Raw genomic sequence first — 21346 nt, 5'->3', positions numbered from 1 at the left:
GGTCGTGCGGACGCCTCTTTGATATACTGATTTCCTTTCTCTTGGATATATGCCCAGTGATGGGATTGCTGGATCATATGGTAGTTTTAGTTTATTGGAGAACCCCCATGCAGTTTCTATAGGGGCTATACTAATTAATTTACATTCCCATAAACAATGTATAAGAGTTCTCCTTTCTCCATATACTCACGGGCATCGGTTATTTCTTGTCATTTTGATAAAAGCCATTCTAACTGGGATAAGATGATATGTCATTGTGGTTTTGATATGCCTTTCTCTGATTAGTGATATTGAGCATTTTTTCATATATCTGTTGGCCATTTGTGTGCCATCTTTTGAAAACTGTCTATTGAGAACTTTTGCCCATTCAAAAATGGGATCACTTGATTTTTTCCCATTGACTTGTTTGAGCTCCTTGCATATTCTAGTTATTAGTCTCTTGCCAGATGGGTACCTTGTAAAAATGTTCTCCCATTCTGTGGGTCATCTCTTCACTTTGATTGTTTCCCTTGCTGTGCAGAAGAAGCTATTTGCCTTGATGTAATCCCATTTGTCTATTTTTGCTTTGATTGCCTACACTTTTGAGGCCTTGCACAAAATATCTCTGCCCCAACCAATGTTCTGGAGCATTTTTTCAAGTTTTTCTCCTGGTTTCATAATTTCAGGTCTTAGTCTTACACAGAACATCTTTGCCCCATCAAGGTTTTGGAGTATTTTTTTTTTCAGGTTTTTCTTTTAGCTTCATAATTTCAGGTCTTAGATTTAAGACTGTAAACCACTTTGTTCTTTTTTTTTTTTTAGATGGAGTCTCGCTCTGTCACCAGGCTGGAGTGCAGTGGTGTGATCTTGGCTCACTGCAATCTCCACCTCCCGGGTTCAAGCAGTTCTCCTGCCTCAGCCTCCCAAGTAGCTAGGACTATGGGCACACACTGCCATGCCCAGCTAATTTTTGTATTTTTAGAAAAGACAGGGTTTCATTATGTTGGCCAGGATGGTCTCGATCTTCTGACCTCATGATCTGTCCACTTCAGCCTCCCAAAATGGTGGGATTATAGGCGTGAGCCACCGTGCCAGCTCAAGACTTTAAACCACTTTTACTTGATTTTTGTATACAGTGAAAGATAGGGATCAACTTCCATTCTGCACATGGGTATCCAGATTTTCCAGCACCACTGATGGATGAGACTGCCATTTCCCAGTTGTATATGGGCTTACTGCCTTTGTCAAAAATGAGTTGGCTGCAAATGTGTGAAATTTATATCTGAATCTGCTATTCTGTTCCATTGGTTTATATGTCTATTTTTATGCCAGTACCATGCTGATTGGGTTACTATAGGTTTGTATTATATTTGGAAGTCAGGTAGTGTGACACCTCTAGTTTTGTTCTTTTTGGTCAGGATGGCTTTGGCTATTCAGGGTCTGCTGAGTTTCCATATAAAAATTTTAGAATTATTTTTGCTATTTTTGTGAAGAATGTCATTAGTATTTTGATAGGAATTTCGTTGAATTTGTAAGTTGCTTTGGGTAGCATTTTCATTTTTAATGACATTAATTCTTCCTATCTATGAGCATAAAATAGCCTTCCATTTCTTCTTGTATCCTCTTCAGTTTCTTTCACCAGTGTTTTATAGTTTTCCTTGTATTAATCTTTCACATCTGTGGTTAAATGAATTCCTAGGTATTTTATATTCTTTGTCGCTGTTGATAATGGAAGTGTTTTCTTGATTTCTTTAACAATCTTTAAGATTGTTTGCTGTTGGCATATATGAATGCTATTAATTTTTGTACATTGACTTTGTATCCTACAATTTTACTGAAACACACCTTCTACAAAGTCTTTAGGTTTTATAAATATAAGATCATGTCATCCACGCATAAGGTTAATTTGACTTCTTCCTTTCCAACTTGATGCCCTATATTTTTTCTCTTTGGCTTATTGCTCTGCCCAGGACTTCCAGTATTATGCGTTGAAAAAATGGTGAAAGTGAACATCCTGGTCTTGTTCCAGATTTCAGAAGAAAGGCGCTCAATTTCTCCTCACTCAGTACGACGTTGGTTGTGAGTGTGTGAAAAACGCCATTCATTATTTTGAGTTGTGTTCCTCTATACCCACTTAGTGGAAAATTTTTATCATAAAGAATTGTTGGATTTTATTGAAGATTTTTCAGCATCTATTGAAATGGTCGTATAACTTTGGTTCTTGGTTCTGCTAACATGATAAATCACATTTATTTATTTTTGCATGTTGAACCTTCTTGCACCACTGAGATGCATCTTACTTGATGAGTGTAAATGATCTTTTTAATGTGTTACTGATTTCGGATAGCTAGTATTTTTAGAGGATATTCGCATGTGTGTTGATCAGGGATACTGGCCTGTAGTTTTCTTTTTTGGTTGTGCCCTTGTCTGGTTTTGGTATCAGAGTGATGCTAGCAGCACGTGTATTTCTATTTTATTTGTCAAATTAATTTGGAATAACAGATTGTGCAGTGAAAATAAACATAGTAAACATTAGACCTGATGCTCTGGAGCCCAGCTCTTGCACAAGCCTCTCACTGTGGAATTTTATTACAAAGCATTAAAATGAGCAGCACATTGTCAGGGACTAGGACAAATGCTGAGTGAAATAAGACGGAAAGAGACCAATGATCCCAGTTCCCAGATGAGTGGAAAGGAGGCTTTTATCAGCTGTGAGCTATGGGAGAACCCCAGGCCCAGTGGGCATTGCTGCAATGATCACATGGTATGTACGTGTGCATTTGTGTGTGACCACCTAGAAAAGTCACAGCTCTTCAGGATGAGCTGTCCCTACAGCAGAGAAAAGTAAAACATCCCATATCCCTGGCAGGACACATCTCTCATGAATTCAGCAAGAAGACATGGGATCTGTGGACAGGAGGGCACTTGATAAAATCCCTCATTTGAGGTTGATATGAAAAGTTGAACTCAAGATCCTGAGGCCCTACATCCTTCCCACTCCCCACAGGGCTCCTGCTGAGCCAGCCCTGACTCCCAGATGCAAGAGCCCAGGGAGGAGGTGGGAGAGAGGAAAACCCGCTGGGACCTCAAGGCATGGAGGGAGCGCTGGACCTTTCTCCCTGTGATGTCTCCCCTACTCTCACGTTCCTCTGGCCCTGGAGCTTCCAGGGAATCCTGCATCCTTTCCTTCCCACAGCCCTGCCTTTGACAAAGTTCCATGCGTTTGCCTCCAGGTGGGTCCCCAACCCCAGGCTCTGGGAGCTGTGAGGAGGCTCAGGGCTCCTGCAGTGTGCAGGAGGAAACCTTGCTCTACATGGACCTGTGTGGGTTCTGGGATCCCTTCCTGCACAGGGCCAGCTGCAGGTCCCACACATGCATCTTCCCTAGAAGAGCCAATGGGGATGGGCAAGGGCCCCAAACCTTCTCCCAAACTCCACATCCAAAGGAGGGAGAGGGATCACCTGAAGCACAAACCTGGTGTGTGTGCTGGGTGGGTCCTGGCCCCACTATCTCCTCCTGATCCCAGAGGCCAGGGATGTGGCCACAGGTGCCCTACCAACTCCTCATGCACCCCCAATCCAAGATGAACAAACTCCTCCAGACTCCCAGGCCCACCCAAACTTAAAGAAAGTAGGAGAATTCTCCCCTTGGAGAATTCTGTAGTGCTGTGCCCTGGAGGAAGATGATCACTCTTCAAACTGCCTTGGCAAGTTGTTTCAAAGAAATAAAGTCCTTGGATTCTCAGTGTTTTGAATTACGTTGCACTTTATAAATATTAGTTTTACTAATGTTTTCCACTTACCTGTCTGTTTTTATTCAGCAGTGAGAGAGTTCTTCATATTCAGCAAAAAGTGATTAAAAGACATGGGACATATGTCATTTTCCCCATGGATTATTAAGATCACTCTGCACATTTCATTCAGCATAGTCACTTTCTTCTGACCTGGGATGCAGCGCTGAGCCACATGTACTCTGTTGAGTTCATTTTCCAGATTCTTTGCTTTCTGTTTGTCTTCCTCAGTAGCACTGAGAATAGTAGATGGCACATCCCAGGCACTCAGTAAAGATTTTTGAATGAATCAAGGGGAGAGGAGGGACAGGAAGGCACTGCGTGTTGGGGGGTCACATGTGCCAGAATCTTCCCTGAAAACGTGACCCAGAGTCTCTCCTCCAGGGCCTCATGACGCTCCTCAGCACTGGACATGGCAGGATTTTTCTGACTGAGAATCAATGTGCACTTCTCCTTCCACAGGGAGGTGCTGGGCCGGCTGCTGGGCCCTGTTTTGACTTCCATGCCCCAAGACATTCCTCTGGCTTGCAGGAGGAGATTTGGGGTCTCTTGGATGACAAGGACTTTGGACCAGACTCTGTTCTCCCTCATTCCCTCCTGAAAAGCCCAGTCCTCCCTGTTCCATGAGGCTGTGACTAGCAAGGAGACAGAAATGCACAATTTTCAGAGAGCATCCCTTCCCCTGGCCTCACACCAAGGCTGCTTCCCTCTGACCTGTCCCTTGTCTCTGCATTCAGGAAGGATGCATGCCACCTGTGCTCCCTCCCCAGGACTCCCCACTGGACTGACTCTGTGCTCCTGGGGCAGGGGGGGCAGCCAGTGGAACCTCATGCAGACCAGGGCACACGAACGGCCTTGGGAACTCACAGGGTCATATCCAGGCCCCAGTCCCCCCAGGGTCTCAGGCATAAGGCTGTAGCTGTTCAGGGACATGGCTTTGTGAGAGCCAGAGAACCTGGCCCCTGCCCTGCTGCCACCTCTTTCCTCCTCCCTTATTCCAGCCCCACTAGCATCTCTAGCCACGCACTCCCTGACTTCGCTTTGCTCTTTCCCTTAGTTCCTCTGGCTCTGTCCAGCCTGCAGTGAGTACCAAGAACACCCCCACCCCCAGGGTGCTACAAGCACCTCCCTAGCATCAACTGTCTGCTCCGAGGGTGACCTCCTCAGATCCTTATTGGAGGAAAAAAAGGACAGCCCCTGCTAGGGCAAGAAGTGACCTGACTCAGACAGAAAACAAACTTATCGCATCCCAGGTGCAGCCTTGTCAGCTTTCAGGCTGGGCCAGGGGAGCCTGGAAAGGGAAGGCCCCTGCCCCAGAACCTCTCCCAGGGATTCCCATCAGCCTGGAACCCCTAGGAGAACCAGGGGAGTCAGGTCTTCCTCTGCAAGCCAGGCAAGGTCACCCTGCAGCAGTCCCGGTGCCTCTTTAGGTCCAGAGCAGCAGCTGAGGAGCTACCCGCTTTGTGCCTTGCTGTATTCACCAGAATGCCTCAGTAGAACTTGGGGAGAATGCCTTCTTTACTGCTGATTACAGGGAAAGGGTCTCCAAGCATCATGGCCATGTTCCAAGGTCCAGGAGAGATGGGCTGATGTTCCTGGGATGCAAAGAGAATGGGCTGCCCTGGTCCTTTCCAGGTTCCCCTGGCCCAGCCTTAGAGCTGAAAAGGCTGCACCTGGAGAGGAAAATGGAAGCTCAGAAATATTCTAGAGACCCTGAGCAAGGCCCTGGAGGAAACTTTGAGATCCCAGTGAGGATTCTGTGAGTGGAGAAGGGATCAGGTCGTCCCTTGAGATGAGCTGTGAAGGCTGCTTTGATCTGGGAAGCAGACAAGCACCTTGAGCAGAACAGGCAACAGGACATGGTAGAATAGCCCTGAAGTGCAGGATTCTCACCAGGGTCCTGGGGGTGGCGCAAGACTCCCTGAATTGGGCAGGAAGGGAAAGCCTGTCAATCAGTTCTTTCTGCAGTTCCAAGACGGCCGAATAAGAACAGCTCCAGTCTACAGCTTCCAGCATGAATGACGCAGAAGATGGATGATTTCTGCATTTCCAACTAAGGTGCCGGGTGCATTTCACTGGGTCTTGTCGGACAGTGGGTGCAGGACAGTTGGTGCAGCCCACCGAGTGTGAGCCAAAGCAGGGTGAGGCATCGCCTCACCTGGGAAGTGCAAGGAGTCAGGGAATTCCCTTTCCTAGAAAATGGAAGCTGTGACAGACGGCACCTGGAAAATGGGGTCACTCCCACCCTAATACTGTGCTTTTCCAATGGTCTTAGCAAATGGCAAACCAGGAGATTATATCCCACGCCTGGCTCAGAGGGTCCCATGCCCACAGAGCCTCACTCTTTGCTAGCACAGCAGTCTGAGATGGAACTGCAGGGCGGCAGCGAGGTTGGGGGAGGGGCACCTGCCATTCCTGAGGCTTGAGTAGGTAAACAAAGAGACTGGGAAGCTCAAACTGGGTGGAGCCCACCACAGCTCAAGGAGGCCTGCCTGCCTCTGTAGACTCCTCCTCCGGGGGCAGGGCATAGCTGAACAAAAGGCAGCACCCTGTCTGACAGCTTTGAAGAGAGTAGTGGTTCTCCTAGCATGGAGTCTGAGATCTGAGAATGGAGAGACTGCCTCCTCAAGTGGGTCCCTGACCCCTGAGTAGCCTAACTGGGAGGCATCCCCTAGTAGGGGCAGACTGACACCTCACATGGCCGGGTACCCCTCTGAGGTGAAGATTCCAGAGGAATGATCAGGCAGCAACATTTGCTGTTCAGCAATATTTGCTGTTCTGCAGCCTCTGCTGCTGATACCCAGACAAACAGGGTCTGGAGTGGACCTCCAGCAAACTCCAAGAGACCTGCAGCTGAGGGTCCTGACTGTTAGAAGGAAAGCTAACAAACAGAAAGGACATCCACACCAAAACCCCATCTGTATGTCACCATCATCAAAGACCAAAGGTAGATAAAACTACAAAGATGGGGAAAAGACAGAGCAGAAAAGCTGAAAATTCTAAAAATCAGAGTGCCTCTCCCCCTCCAAAGGAATGCAGCTCCTCACCAGCAATGGAACAAAGCTGGACAGAGAATGACTTTGATAAGTTGAGAGAAGAAAGCTTCAGATGATCAAACTTCTCTGAGCTAAAGGATGAAGTTTGAACCCATCACAAAGAAGTTAAAAACATTGAAAGAAGAGTAGATGAATGGCTAACTAGAATAACCAGTGTAGAGAAGTTCTTAAATGACCTGAAGGAGCTGAAAACCATGGCACAAGAACTACATGATGAATGCATAAGCTTCAATAGTGTGGGGAAATGAAAGAGAGATTAGACTGTTACTTTGTCTATGTAGAAAGAAGTAGACATAAGAGACTCCATTTTGTTCTGTACTAAGAGAAATTCTTCTGCCTTGAGATGCTGTTCATCTGTAACCCTAGCCCCAACCCTGTACTCGCAGACACATGTGCTGTGTTGACTCAAGGTTTAATGGATTTAGGGCTATGCAGGACATGCTTTGTTAAAAAAGTGCTTAAAGACAATATGCTTGTTGCCGCCATTCTCTCTAACTTCTGGCACCCAAGGACACAATACACTTCTGAGGAAGGCCTCAGGGACCTCTGTCTAGGAAAAGCCAGGAATTGTCTGAGGTTTCTCCCATGTGACAGCCTGAGATATGGCCTCATGGAAAGGAAAGACCTGACTGCAACCCAGTCCGACACCCGTAAAGGGTCTGTGCAGAGGAGGACTAGTAAAAGAGGAAGGCCTCTTTGCAGTTAAGATAAGAGGAAGGCATCTGTCTCCTGCTCGTCCCTAGGCAATGGAACGTCTCTGTGTAAAACACAATTGTATGTTCTATTTACTGAGATAGGAGAAAACTGCCTTAAGGCTGGAAGTGAGACATGCTAGCTGCAATACTGCTCTTTAATGCACTGAGATGTTTCTATATGTGCACATCAAGGCACAGCACCTTTTCTTAAACTTATTTATGACACAGAGACCATTGTTCACATGTTTTCCTGCTGATCCTCTCCCCACTATTACCCTGTTGTCCTGAAACATCCCCCTCTCTGAGACGGTAAAGACAATGATCAATAAATACTGAAGGAACTCAGAGACCAGTGCCAGCACGGGTCCTCCTTATGCTAAGGGCCGGTCCCCTAGGCCCACTTTTCTTTCCCTATACTTTGTCTCTGTGTCTTATTTCTTTTCTCAGTCTCTCATTCCACCTGACGAGAAACACCCACAGGTGTGGAAGGGCAGGCCACCCCTTCAAGTAGCCAATTTGATCAACTGCAAGAAAGGGTATCAGTGATTGAAGATCAAATCAATGAAGTGAAGCGGGAAGAGAAGTTTTGAGAAAAAAGAGTAAAAAGAAACGAACAAAGCCTCCAAGAAATATGGGACTATGTGAAAAGAACAAATCTACATCTGATTGGTGTACCTGAAAGTGACAGGGAGAGTGGAACCAAGTTGGAAAACACTCTGCAGGATATAATCCACGAGAACTTCCCCAACCTAGCAAGGCAAGCCAACATTCAAATTCAGGAAATACAGAGAATGCCACAAAGATACTCCTCAAGAAGAGCAACTCCAAGACACATAATTGTCAGATTCACTAAAGTTGAAATGTTAAGGGCAGCCAGAGAGAAAGGTCGGGTTACCCACAAAGGGAAGCCCATCAGACTAACAGAGGATCTCTCAGTAGAAACTGTACAAGCCAGAATAGAGTGGGGGACAATATTCAACGTTCTTAAAGAAAAGAATTTTCAACCCAGAATTTCATATCCATCCAAACTAAGCTTTATAAGTGAAGGAGAAATAAAATCCTTTATAGACAAGCAAATGCTGAGAGATTTTGTCATCACCAGGCCTGCTCTACAAGAGCTCCTGAAGGAAGCACTAAACATGGAAAGGAAGAACCGGTACCAGCCACTACAAAAGCATGCCAAACTGTAAAGACCATCGATGCTAGGAAGAAACTGCATCAACTAACAAGCAAAATAACCAGCTAACATCATAATGACAGGATCAAGTTCACACATAGCAATATTAAATGTAAATGGGATAAATGCTCCAATTAAAAGACACAGACTGGCAAATTGGATAAAAAGTCAAGACCCATCAGTGTGCTGTATTCAGGAGACCCATCTCAGGTGCAGAGACACACATAGGCTCAAAATAAAGGGATGGAGGAAGATCTACCAAGCAAATGGAAAAGAAAACAAAACGAAAGGCAGGGGTTGCAATCCTAATCTCTGATAAAACAGACTTCTAACCAATAAAGATCAAAAGAGACAAGGCCATTACAGCATGGTAAAGGGAACAATTCAGCAAGAAGAGCTAACTATCATAAATGTATATGCACCCAATACGGGAGCACCCAGATTCATAAAACAAGTCCTTAGAGACCTACAAAGAGACTCAGACTCCCACACAATAATACTGGGAGACTTTAATACCCCACTGTTAACATTAGATAGATCAACAAGACAGGAAGTTAACAAGGATATCCAGGAATTGAACTCAGCTCTGCACCAAGCGGACCTAATAGACATCTACAGAACTCTCCACCCCAAATCAACAGAATATACATTCTTCAAACTAGAACTCAGGATTAAGAAACTCACTCAAAACCACTTAACTACATGGAAACTGAACAACTTCCTCCTGAATGACTATTGGGTACATAACGAAATGAAGGCAGAAATAAAGATGTTCTTTGAAACCAATGAGAAAAAAGACAAAACATACCAGAATCTCTGGGACACATTTAAAGAAGTATGTAGAGGGAAATTTATAGCACTAAATGCCCACAAGAGAAAGCAGGAAAGATCTAAAATTGACATCCTAACATGACAATTAAAAGAACTAGAGAAGCAAGAGCAAACACATTAAAAACCTAGCAGAAGGCAAGAAATAACTAAGATTAGAGCAGAACTGAAGGAGATAGAGACACAAAAAACCCTTCAATAAATCAATGAATCCAGGAGCTGGTTTTTTGAAAAGATCAACAAAATTGATAGATCACTAGCAAGACTAATAAAGAAGAAAAGAGAGAAGAATCAAATAGACACCATAAAAAATGATATCACCACCCATCCCACAGAAATGCAAACTACCATCAGGGAATACCATAAAGACCTCTACACAATTAAACTAGAAAATCTGGAAGAAATGGATAAATTCCTGGACACATACACCTTCCAAAGACTAAACCAGGAAGAAGTTGAATCCCTGAATAGACCAATAACAGGCTCTGAAATTGAGGCAATAATTAAGAGCCTACCAACCAAAAAAGTCCAGTACCAGATGGATTCACAGCTGAATTCTACAAGAGGCATAAGGAGGAGCTGGTACCATTCTTTCTGAAACTATTCCCATCAATAGGAAAAGAGGGAATCTGGCCAGCATCATCCTGATACCAAAGCCTGGCAGGGACACAACACCAAAACAAAGATAATTTTAGACCAATATCCATGATGATCATTGATGCAAAAAGCCTCCATAAAATACTGGCAAACCGAATCCAGCAGCACATCAAAAAGCTTATCTACCATGATCAAGTGGGCTTCATCCCTGGGACACAATGCTGGTTCCACATATGCAAATCAATAAACGTAATCCAGCATATAAAGAGAACCAAAGACAAAAACCACATGATGATCTCAATAGATGCAAAAAGGCATTTGACAAAATTCAACAGCCCTTCACGCTAAAAACTCTCAATAAATTCATTATTGATGGGACATATCTCAAAATAATAAGAGCCATTTATGACAAACCCACAGCCAATATCATACTGAATGGGCAAAAACTGGAAGCATTCCCTTTGAAAACTGGCACGAGACAGGAATGCTGTCTCTCACCACTCCTATTCAATGTAGTATTGGAAGTTCTGGCCAGGGCAATCAGGCAGGAGAAAGAAATAACTAAGCAAGATGTAATTTAGCAAATGTAAATTTAGGATATTCAGTTAGGGTATTCAATTAGGAAAAGAGGAAGTCAAATTGTCCCTGTTTGCAGATGACATGATTGTTTATTTAGAAAACCCCATCATCTCAGCCCAAAATCTCCTTAAGCTGATAAGCGACTTCAGCAAAGTCTCAGGATACAAAATCAATGTGCAAAAATCACAAGCATTCTTTTACACCAATAACAGACAAACAGAGAGCCAAATCATGAGTGAACTCCCATTCACAATTGCTTCAAAGAGAATAAAATACCTAGGAATCCAACTTACAAGGGATGTGAAGGACCTCTTCAAGGAGAACTACAAACCACTGCTCAAATACATAAAAGAGGACACAAACAAATGGAAGAACATTCCACGCTCATGGATAGGAAGAATTAATATCGTGAAAATGGCCATACCGCCCAAGGTAATGTATAGATTCAATGCCATCCCCATCAAGCTACCAATGACTTTCTTCACAGAACTGGAAAAATCTACTGTAAAGTTCATACCTTCTGGTTTTGTTTTTTCTGTCAAATGCCAGAAACAGATTCAACCCTTTCCTGCATCACTATGAAGCGCTCATGTCAGTCAAACTCCATCGTGTTGTGGAATCAAGGAATAATAGGTTATGGACTTTCTTCTAATTTATACTTCCACTTTCACTAAATGTATATCTGAGATTCAATCAATTAATCAGAAGAAAGTCACAAGCTCAATCAAGTTAACTGGGTGGAACTTGGAATCTAATCAGACATCATTTTCTGATTGAAGCTGGTTGTTGAGAAGGGGAGGGTGTGGTTAGAAAGGTCCATAAAGCTCCCACAGGTGCACAGAAGAGACCGAAGCCCTGGCACCTGGAGTACTGCTGGTTCGGAGAGGAGTACCGCCTTCCTGCAAACTGAGTCGAGAAAGCTCGGTAGTCACCCCCTCCTTGGGTTCATGCCCATCTGATCTGCAGCCAGCCAGTCGGGGCCGGTGACCTGCAGCCCAAGGTGGCAGAAGAGAACTTCATGTCTGTTTTCAAGATAGAACGAATTTGGCTGATTTTCCTCTAAATGTAGTTTTGTCTTCATCCCCCAAAATTTGATTTGTCCTTGGTTTTGTCATTTCAAATTTTGTATCCAAACCAGTTTTTTAATAAAGATATTAAAACTTACAACTAGTTGAATTTCTATTTCATGACATTTGAAATTATTGGTTTGTGCCCAGCAAATTATGGTTCCACAGACTTATTGGCATTGTGATTTTACATGTTAGGCTTATGTTTTACTAAAACCTTAAATATTCCATAGACCATTCTCCAAAAGAGTGGAGTCTTTGTTCTGAATATGGGATCAATTTTTTTCCCCTAGATTCCATCCTAAAAGAGTGGGTCATTGTGAGGTCTGTGTGAGATCAACATGGGAACCTTCATCCTAGAGAGTTAGAGTTTTATTACTAGCCACCCAGGCTCTTAGAATACTGTCCGCGGTGCTTTCACAACTTTTTGTTACAATTTTTCAAAATAAAAATAATGGCACTGATTTAAAGGGAGTCCCTTTAGTCTTCTGCAACCATGTTAATTGTGGGAACTGAGAACGTAGGCTGTGTGGGGCCACAGGACATTCTCATTCCATTGTTTAAATTGGTAAGTGACAAGAAATATTTTTTCTCGAAGGTGGAGCTTAGCTTTTCAGGATCCTCAGCTTAGCTTCCCAATTATTACTGAGATTTAGTGCAGCAATGGTTGAAATGAATGGGCCAGTGGTCACCTGCCCCCTCTCATCATTTGGAAGACAATCTTCCTGGTACCCAGCAGGAGGCAAGTGCAGTTGTGTTCAGGGTGCAGGCCCGAATTGGGGTGAACTATTACCTTTCATCACTACCAGAGCAATGGCATTGGCACTAGGAGATGATGAAATGTGTGATTTGCCATAGAATCATGCTCTTTCTCTGAAAGTTTTCCACGTAGATTCATCAGCATGAGCCTCCAGGCCCCACCCGAGCTGGAGCTGGCTGAGCAGAGTCTGCTGAGGGGCGGGCGTTAGCCATCCCACCCTGGAGGAGCTGCCCAGGAGCTCTTTCCCTCTCTGTTCATGAGGCCTTTACCAGGGATGCTACGAGACCACAGAAAACTATGGTGCAGGCCTGGCCCTTCACCTGCCTTCCCTCTAGGGTCCTGATGAAATCGTCATCTGGAGACCTTGGAGCTGTGCTGGAGGGAAGCTTGATGCACTGCTTGCCCAGAAAGGTTCATGTGGGTGAGGTGACCAGGTGGGAGGGGCCCAGACTGTCCAGGTAGGGTTGGCAGGGTCAGAAGAGTGGGAGGCAAAGGGTGGCCCAGAGTCTTCTGATGGGAGGCTGGGGAGGAAGCTCAGAGAGGCCTTGGCCATTGTCCAGCTCCTCTGGGAAGGCTGCACATGCAGGGCCCGCGAAGGTCAGGAACCTGCTTCCTCCCAGTGGCAACTGAGGTGAACACTAGCAGTGAGGACCAGGCAGGTTTCAGGAAAAGAGGGATGGAGAAAAGAAGACAGAGAGTGGGAGAAGCAGCAGGGGAGGAGTCACTGATGTGTCTGGGATGTGGATAAAGCTCAAATCGTTGAAGTAGAATTTGGAGCCTCTCTTCTTTTACCACGAAGGCGGGTGGAACTCCAAGTGCTGGACTTGCGGGATGTGGATGAGAACTACAGGGCATATGGTGGAGCTTCTGCACACCGCCTCCCCGAGGCCCTGAGTAGAGACAAACAGCAGAGAACTTGTCCAAGGCTGGGTGGGCAGCAGCCCTTGTTGAGTGACCCTAGACCTTTGCTTCAAGAATGGGACTCTGGATGGGCCCTCACCAGCACTTCTTAGAGTGGGGCAAACAGAGAAAGGCTACTGCATGTGTGTTGCAAGGAGCTGCAGATTTTTTGGAATGCCATCCACGGTATCATAGGGTCCTGAACATGGTGGAACTAGACTGTATCAGGTGGAAGTGTGCTGCCCTACAGGAGCTGTCCATTCTTATAGGTTTGCTTGCCTGGAGCCCAGATGAGAATCTCCGCCAAACTTGTTCTCTTCAACATCCATGTCTCTGCCTGCATTCCCCCAGACCAAGGAAGGAGCAGTTTGTCACCCGGTTTACCTCTCAGTTCTCAAGCTGGACTACTTCCGGCTTTACATGCCTCTGTCTCTTTCCTGAAGGCCACCTGGACCAGCTGCTCAGGTGAGGAAGGATGGTTTCACCATGCAGACCTGCAGCCAGAGCCTTTCTCTGTTACAGTAAACCAGGGGGTATCTACTGTGAGCCAGCTTGTGGCGAGGTCACAGTGAAGGGACACTAGAATGTCCACACATTGTCTGTTGGCAGCTCTGTCCTAAAATGGGTGTCACACAGCCATGCCAATAAGCCAGGGTCTCCTGGGCTGGAGTGCTATGAGGCTGCCCACTTCAAGATGCTAGCAACTGCGAGGTTCAGATCTAGTAGTGCATTTGTGAATTCCTCCCACGAGGATGTGTGTCTAAGTTAAGATCATGGAAATAGGGAGGTGAAAGGGCACTAAAAGAAGAGAAAGCCCATCACACCCCTCTGTTTTAAAATATAAGGTCTGTCCTCACCTGCCTAGTGAACAGGCAAAATCTGTCTCTCCCTCTGTCAGTAAAATGTTTGAGCTCAAGTCCAGGTAACTAATGTATGGGAAATATGATGATGGAATAGAGGGTGAGGGCAGGAGGTGGGGAAGGGAGAAAGTGATAGGCAGCGGTTTGCTTGCTGCTGATACAAGTGTCAGGGACTCCTGCAGCCTGGCCACCCCAGCTGATGTTGCAGGATCCACGCCTGGGTTGTTCTTTATGTCTGTGTCTCCACTGTGCTCCTGTGGCCCAGAGATGTGGTTTTCTGCCTGACAGATGAAGAAAGGAGCCTTAGAGTTCATGGGCTTGACCCAGTCACCTGGTGGTGGTGAAGGACTGAGCCTCAATTGGGACTGTCCTGGAAGAGACAGAGTCTCCCGGATTCCCACACCTTGGTGCTGACTATCCTCAGATGAGCAGAGCAGCCTTGGGTTGTAGGGGCTGTCATCTCTCACCCTGAGGGTCTTCCCACCCACTCTCCTCTAACTCCTCCTTGTTCTCTCCCAGGTGTCTCCAGGCCCCGGGAGGCGGTCGTCATGACCGACCCTGCTGTCAGAAGAGTAGGACTTGAGCATGTCTCTTGGTGCCCGAGCATCCCGTCCCAGCTAAAGGAGCTGGACCTGAGGGGCATCACACTGGCCATTTCAGCCTGAGCCCCTGCGCTTCGTTCTGCTAGAGCAAGTTGAGGCCACTGCAGACCCTGGACTTGGGCGACTGTGGGATCACGGACTCCCCACATCATCATCCTGCCTGCCCTGACGCTGCTCCCAGCTCAGCACCTTGAGCTTCTGTGGGAACCTCATCTCCGTGGCCGCCCTGGAGAACCTGCTGCGCCACACCGTCGGGCTGAGCAAGCTGAGCCTGGAGCTGTACCCTGCCCCTCTGGAGAGTTATGATGCCCAGGGTGCTCTCTGCTGGAGGAGATTTGCTCAACTTGGGGCTGAGCTGATGAAGACACTGAGGGACTTAAGGCAGCCCAAGATTGTTGTGTTCAGCACTGTCCCCTGCCCTCACTGTGGCATCAGGGCCTCCTATGACCTGCATCCCAGTCACCGCCTCTGCTGAATGCCTGTCCATCAGGGTGGATATATTTAGAGCTTTCTTCTGGTCATTTGGGAACTGAATCCTAGGCCATGAGTGCATGAGCTCACCGCAACTTCCACCTCGCAGGTTCAAGGGATTCTCCTGCCTCAGTCTCCCGAGTAGCTGGAATTACAGACATGTGCCACCATGCCTGGATAATTTTTTGTATTTTAAGGAGAGAAGGGGTTTCTTCATGTTGGTCAGGCTGGTCTCGAACTCCCGACCTCAGGGGATCCACCTGCCTCGGCCTCCCAAAGTGCTGGGATTACAGGCATGAGCTGCCACACCTGGCTCATAATAGTAAAATTTTAAAAATACCGTAAAATATGATCCTTGCAACACTAAATTACACCATATGATCTGATCTACCAGCAGATGGCACCCGAGACTGATGGACTGGAAATTTTGATCTTATAATCATTAGGAATGAATCGAGTCCTGAACTGCCCACCATGCCCCCTGCTGGCTCCTGGGGCTTTGCTGTTTGGAAGAGTCATGATGAAATTTGTGGTGACTTGAAGAAACTTAGCCCCATTGCATGCCTTGGGTTCCTGTTGCCTCCCTGTTGTCAGGAATAGGAGGCGGGATTGAAACGTGGAAAATGCTGGGACTTCTGCTGAGAAGAGCTAAAAGATCAAGATGTATTGATCTTACTGTATGCCAGGCCCCATGCCAAACCCTAAACATGAACCATCTTATTGGATTCTACCAGGGTCCCATAAGCTGTTGGACAACACCATCCTCATTTTACAGGGAACCTGAGGCTCTTGGCTAAGATCCCTGACAGCAACACCAGCCCCTGAATCCTCAGCAGGATCCTTCACTTGAGTGCCGTTATGCAGGCTTCCTCAGCACAGGGAAGGTCACTCATCACCCACAGGCACTTGATCGTTCTCCACCCTTCGATGATGTGAGATTCCAAAATACGCTGCACTAGTCTCTTCCTGATTGCGGAGGGCGAGGCAGGGTGGGGGAGCGTTATGAGAAAATCTGTCCTCGATCTGACCTAGCTCCCCAAAAAGATGTACCTTTTTAAATGTCAGATGGAAATATTTAAAAAGTGTTACATGCCTGTATAGTTTTAGTATTTTATTTAAAGGGAGTGTGGCTGTCTTTACTGGCTACAACCAGTTTAATTCAAGAAGGGTTGCTAGTCATCAAGGGAACAAGCAAGGGTTGGTGCCGCCCAGAGGCTCCAGCTAATACACAATATGGACATCCCTTTCTAGGGCAGCGGGAATAGAGTGGCTCCTTGTGCGTCCACCAGCTAAGGCTTCTGGAGCCATGTGGAGACTCACAGGGAATGGCCAGGGTCTCAGCATCTGGCGAGCAGTGAAAGACTCTGAGAAGAGGGTGCTTTCCATGTGGATTGGCTCACCGTTCTTGCCCACTAATGTTCCAGACCCTGAGTGTCCACCTAGTGTGTATTAACCCACTGAACAGCCACAGAAACTAACAAGGAGGTAACAGATGTCTAAAGAGAAGTGAAGAACTGGAGAAGGCTGAGTGTGGTGGCTCAAAGTTATAATCCCTGCATTTTGGGAGGCCAAGGCAGGAGAATCACTTGAGCTCAGGAGTTCCAGATCATCCTGGGCAACAAAGCGAGAACTTGTCTCAACTAAAAAAAGTATCCAGGCCTGGTGGTTCACATGCTTGTAGTCCTAGCTACTCAGGAGGCTGAGGTGGGAGGATCGCTTGAACCCAGGAGATTGAGGCTGCAGTGAGCTATGACTGTGCCACCTCACTCTAGCCTGGGGGACAGAGCGACACCTTTAAAAAACAAACAAAAAAAGAGCCAGACGCAGTGGCTCACACCTGGAATCCCAGCACTTTGGGAGGTCGAGTTGGGTGGATCACCTGAGGTCAGGAGTTTGAGACCAGCCTGACCAACATAGTGATGAAACCCTGTCTGTACTAAAAATTAAAAAATGAGCTGGGCATGGTGGCACAGGCCTGTAATCCCAGCTACTTGGGAGGCTGAGGCAGGAGAATCTCTTAAACCGTGGAGATGGAGGTTGCAGTGAGCCGAGATGTTGCTATTGCGCTCCACATTACAGCCTGGGCAACAAGAGTGAAACTCTGTCTCAAAAATAAGAAAGGGAGGAAATTGATTAAAATAACCAAATTTCATGTAAATGCCTTGATTTTCTTGGGTTGCATCTTATTGATTGGACAACCTAGTCCCCCCCTCACTTTTTTTTTGCATCAATAACTGAAGATTCCTGAGGTTTAAACTGGAAAGCAGGTTACTTGATAATAGAGGGCACCAGACAGCTTCCATTTAGTTTCCCTTTATTTCTGACTGTTTCTCTATAACCATCCATGGAAGGGGAACTCCCTCATGTATTCTCAAACCTGAATTCCACTCTAGACATTCCCATTCCCATTTTTGACTCTATAGGACACAGGTCCCCAAAGTCCCATTGAATCCATGTCAACATTTCCCCCAAGTCCGGCCCCTGCTTGATCACCTTTCCTTTCCCACTTCAGAGCCGGTGTCTGAAGCGGTGGTTTCTGTGCTCACATTAGGATGTATGTAAGACCTAGGTTTGAGTTTCCAAGTGTCCAGAAGACAGCCACCCAAATAGGCAGGTGTTCAACAGCAGCGTTGATCTATGTTCAGGCCATAAAATGTCCTGTTGCCACAGTCAGGGCAGTAGTCAGTACAGAACAAGATCCTCTTGGGGTGCCGTAAGTCCCTCACTCTCCCCATCAGCTCAACCCCAAGTTGGGCAAATCTGCTCTGGCAGAGAGTACCATCAGCATCATGACTGTCCCGCGGGGCAGGATACAGCTCCAGGCATAAGTTGTTGAGTCTGATTGTGTGGCACAGCAGGTTCTCCAGGGTGGCCATGGAGATGGGATTTCCACAGAAGCTGAAGGTGGTGAGCTCAAAGCAGCGGCTCAGGGCAGGCAGGATGGTGCTGACTTGGGAGTCTACGATGCCACAGTCATCTAAGTCCAGGTACTCAAGGGTGCCTGCAACTTTTTCTAGCAGAACTTGGAGAGGCACAAGACTGACATTGGCCAGTGTGACGCCCCTCAGGTCCAGGGTCTTTAGTTGACTGACACTCGGGCACTGGGACAGATGCCTCAAGTCTGATTCCAAAAGCACACAGTTAGTTATTGCGATGATCTTTAACGGGGTCTTCAGACAGCTGGGGAGACAGAACAAGAAGTTAGTTCTGGGGAATTGTAGGGGTGAGTTGAGGGTAGTGGGGAATGTCAAGGTGAAGGGAAAAGACTATTTTGCCCAAGCCCAGGGTCATTCTGATTGTCTGGTCAACACTTAGGACGCTGCGTGATGAAGAGCTTTGCCACTGAGGTCAATTCCATTTTAGGCCCAGCACAGTAACTCACACCTATAATCTCAGAACTTTGGGAGGCTGAGACTGGTGGATTACCGGAGGTCAGGAGTTTGAGACCAGCCTGGCGATCATGCCAAAACACTGTCTCTACTAAATATGCAAAAATTAGCTATGTGTGGTGGTGGGCACCTGCAATTCCAGCTACTTGGGAGGCTGAGGCAGGAGAATTGCTTGAACCCAGGAGATGGAGGTTACAGTGAGCAGACATCTGCCACTACACTCCAGCCTGGGTGACAGAGCGAGACTCTGTATCAGAAAAATAAAAATAGAAAGATCCATTTGAGGCTGAGTCTTTTCACCATCATTTATAGGAATGGATCAAGTTCACAGAATCCCTAAAGCTCCCTTTCCTCATCTGTCAGGCAGAAAACCACATCTCTGGGCCACACGAGCCCAGTGGAGACACAGGCAGAAGGGACAAACCCAGACTGGATCCTGCAACATCAGCTGGGGTGGGCAGGCTGCACACGTCCCTGACATGCCTGTATCATCAGCAAGCCATCTATCACTTTCACCACTCTTTCTGCCTGCTCCCTGACCCTCTGTTTCAGAATCATGCATTTCCTAGGTAATTAATTTAACTGGAGCTTAAACCAACCCATTACGACAGGGAATTAGAGATGGGATCATTCGTGTTCACCAAGCGGTGGGACACAAAGCTTATATTCTGAAATGTGCAGGTTTGCTGAGCATCCCCCTCTTCGGTGCCCACTTCGCTTCCTCAGTTCCCATCATCTTCTTAAAAATTATCTTGTTGCCTGGGCGCGGTGGCTCACGCCTATAATCCCAGTACTTTGGGAGGCTGAGGCGGGTGGATCACCTGAGGTCAAGAGTTTGAGAATAGTCTGGCCAACATGGTGAAATCCTCTCTCTACTTAAAATATAAAAATTAGCCAGGTGTGGTGGCCCACGTTTGTAATCCCAGGTACTTGGGAGGCTGAGGCAGGAGAATCGCTTGAACCCGGGAGGTGGAGGTTGCAGGGAGCTGAGAGGTCACAGCTGCACTCTAGCCTGGCTAATTAAAGTGAAACTCCTTCTCAAAGAAAAAAAATTATCTTGTTTGTTTCTATTTTTTATTTATTCATTCCTAACAGGGATCTTGCTATGTTACCCAGACTGGTCTTAAACTCCTAGGCTCAAGTTATCCTCTTGCCTCAGGCTCCCAAAGTGCTAGGATTACAGGCATGAGCCACCATTCCTGGCCTATTTTTCATCATCTTAACTTAGACACATCCTTGGGAAGAATTCAGAAAGGCACCCTCACTTGATCTGAACCCTCCAGTAGCTGGCTTCCTAGCATGGCTGCCTCTCTATAGCATCTACCCCAGCTGATGTCTCTGCCTTTATTGGGATGGTTGCGTGATACCCACTCAGGACAGAGCCACCAACGGGACAATACGTGGACATTCTAGTGTCCCCTTCACTGTTACATCCTCATGGGCTGGCTCACAGTAGATGCCCACTAGCTTTTACTGTAACATAGGCTCTGCTGTGGTCTGCAGAGAAAGCTCACCCCCCTCCCTCACCTGAGCAGCTGGTCCAGGTGGCCTTCGAGGAAAGATACAGAGTTCATATAAAGCTTTTGGAGGTAGTGCAGCTTGAGGAACTGAGAGGTGAACTGGGTAACAAACTCCTCCTGCTTTGTGGAAACGTAGTGAGAGACGTCCACGTGGGAGAGACTGAGCCTCTGAAGATTCCTCATCTGGCCCAGGTAGGGGGTAAACTGTGTCAGGATGGGCAGTATCCAACTGCAATTCACTTCCACCTCCTGGATACAGTCCAGGTTCACCATTTTTAGGATGTTTCTGATATTGTGGAAGGGCATTCCCAAAATTCTCAGCTTCTTACAGCACAGGTGTAGTAAATCTTTCCTCTGCTTGACCCACAGAAGGAGGCAGGTGAGGTATTCATCCAGAGTCCTGGTCTGGAGCCAAAGGTCTATGAACACAGTGAAGGGCTGCTGTTCTCTCATGCTTGGACAGTCCTGCACTGGTTTTCTGTTCCTCATGGCATTGGGAAAGCACCCATGGGCCATGGATTCAGACCAAACCATCCAGAAGTTGTCACTGACATCCTGTAAATCCAGCACTTGAAGCTTCCACCTCCTGTGGGAAAATAGAGGCGAGACTGAGAATTTAAGGACTCACTTCTGAACTTGTACTCCACATCCCGGATAGCAGCTGCTCCCCTCCCTGCTTCTTCTCCCTCTCTCTGACTATTCTCCACCCTGCTTTCCCCTTGGATCCTGCCCAGTTCCCCCCCTTTTTTTTTAGACAAGGTTTCCCTCTGTCACCCAGGCTGGAGTGCAGTGGTGTGATCTCAGCTGACTGCAACCTCCACCTCCCAGGCTCCAATGATTCTCCTGCCTCAACCTCACAGGTGTCTGGGATTACAGGCTCCTGTCACCATGCCCAGCTAATTTTTGTATTTTTAGTAGAGTCAGTGTTTCACCATGTTGGGACAGGTTGGTCTCAAACTCCTGACCCTACTTGATCTGCCTGCCTTGGCCTCCCAAAGTGCTGGGATTACATTGTGAGCCACCATGCCTGGCCCAGTTCTCATTTTTCGTGGTGCCTTTCAGTGCCACTAGAGGAG

At 46.7% G+C, this 21346-nt stretch overlaps 2 protein-coding genes across 2 annotated transcripts; one reads left to right on the top strand and one right to left on the bottom strand.

The window, feature by feature from the left end:
• Positions 1-12670: 12670 nt before the first annotated feature.
• LOC101001109 (PRAME family member 12) lies at positions 12671-15528 on the top strand. The gene is given in 17 exon segments (XM_031664546.1): positions 12671-12723; positions 12725-12775; positions 12777-12912; positions 12915-12939; positions 13174-13183; positions 13328-13478; positions 13480-13527; positions 13529-13560; positions 13562-13620; positions 13623-13710; positions 13712-13781; positions 13784-13893; positions 14556-14557; positions 14808-14940; positions 14942-14992; positions 14994-15033; positions 15036-15528. Coding segments are annotated over 17 exon segments (1389 nt in total). The 3' UTR covers positions 15366-15528.
• Positions 15529-17421: 1893 nt separating this feature from the next.
• LOC101003193 (putative PRAME family member 26) lies at positions 17422-20882 on the bottom strand (the record flags this gene model as incomplete). Its single annotated transcript, XM_031660529.1, has 2 exons — positions 17422-18541; positions 20278-20882. Coding segments are annotated over 2 exons (1167 nt in total), but the record flags the coding sequence as incomplete, so codon positions are not given.
• Positions 20883-21346: the final 464 nt, after the last annotated feature.

Source organism: Papio anubis, chromosome 1, assembly GCF_008728515.1.
Source record: "Papio anubis isolate 15944 chromosome 1, Panubis1.0, whole genome shotgun sequence".
Classification (NCBI taxonomy): Eukaryota; Metazoa; Chordata; class Mammalia; order Primates; family Cercopithecidae; genus Papio; species Papio anubis.
Note: the sequence above shows the minus strand (reverse complement) of the source record. Positions and strands in the feature narration are given on the sequence as shown.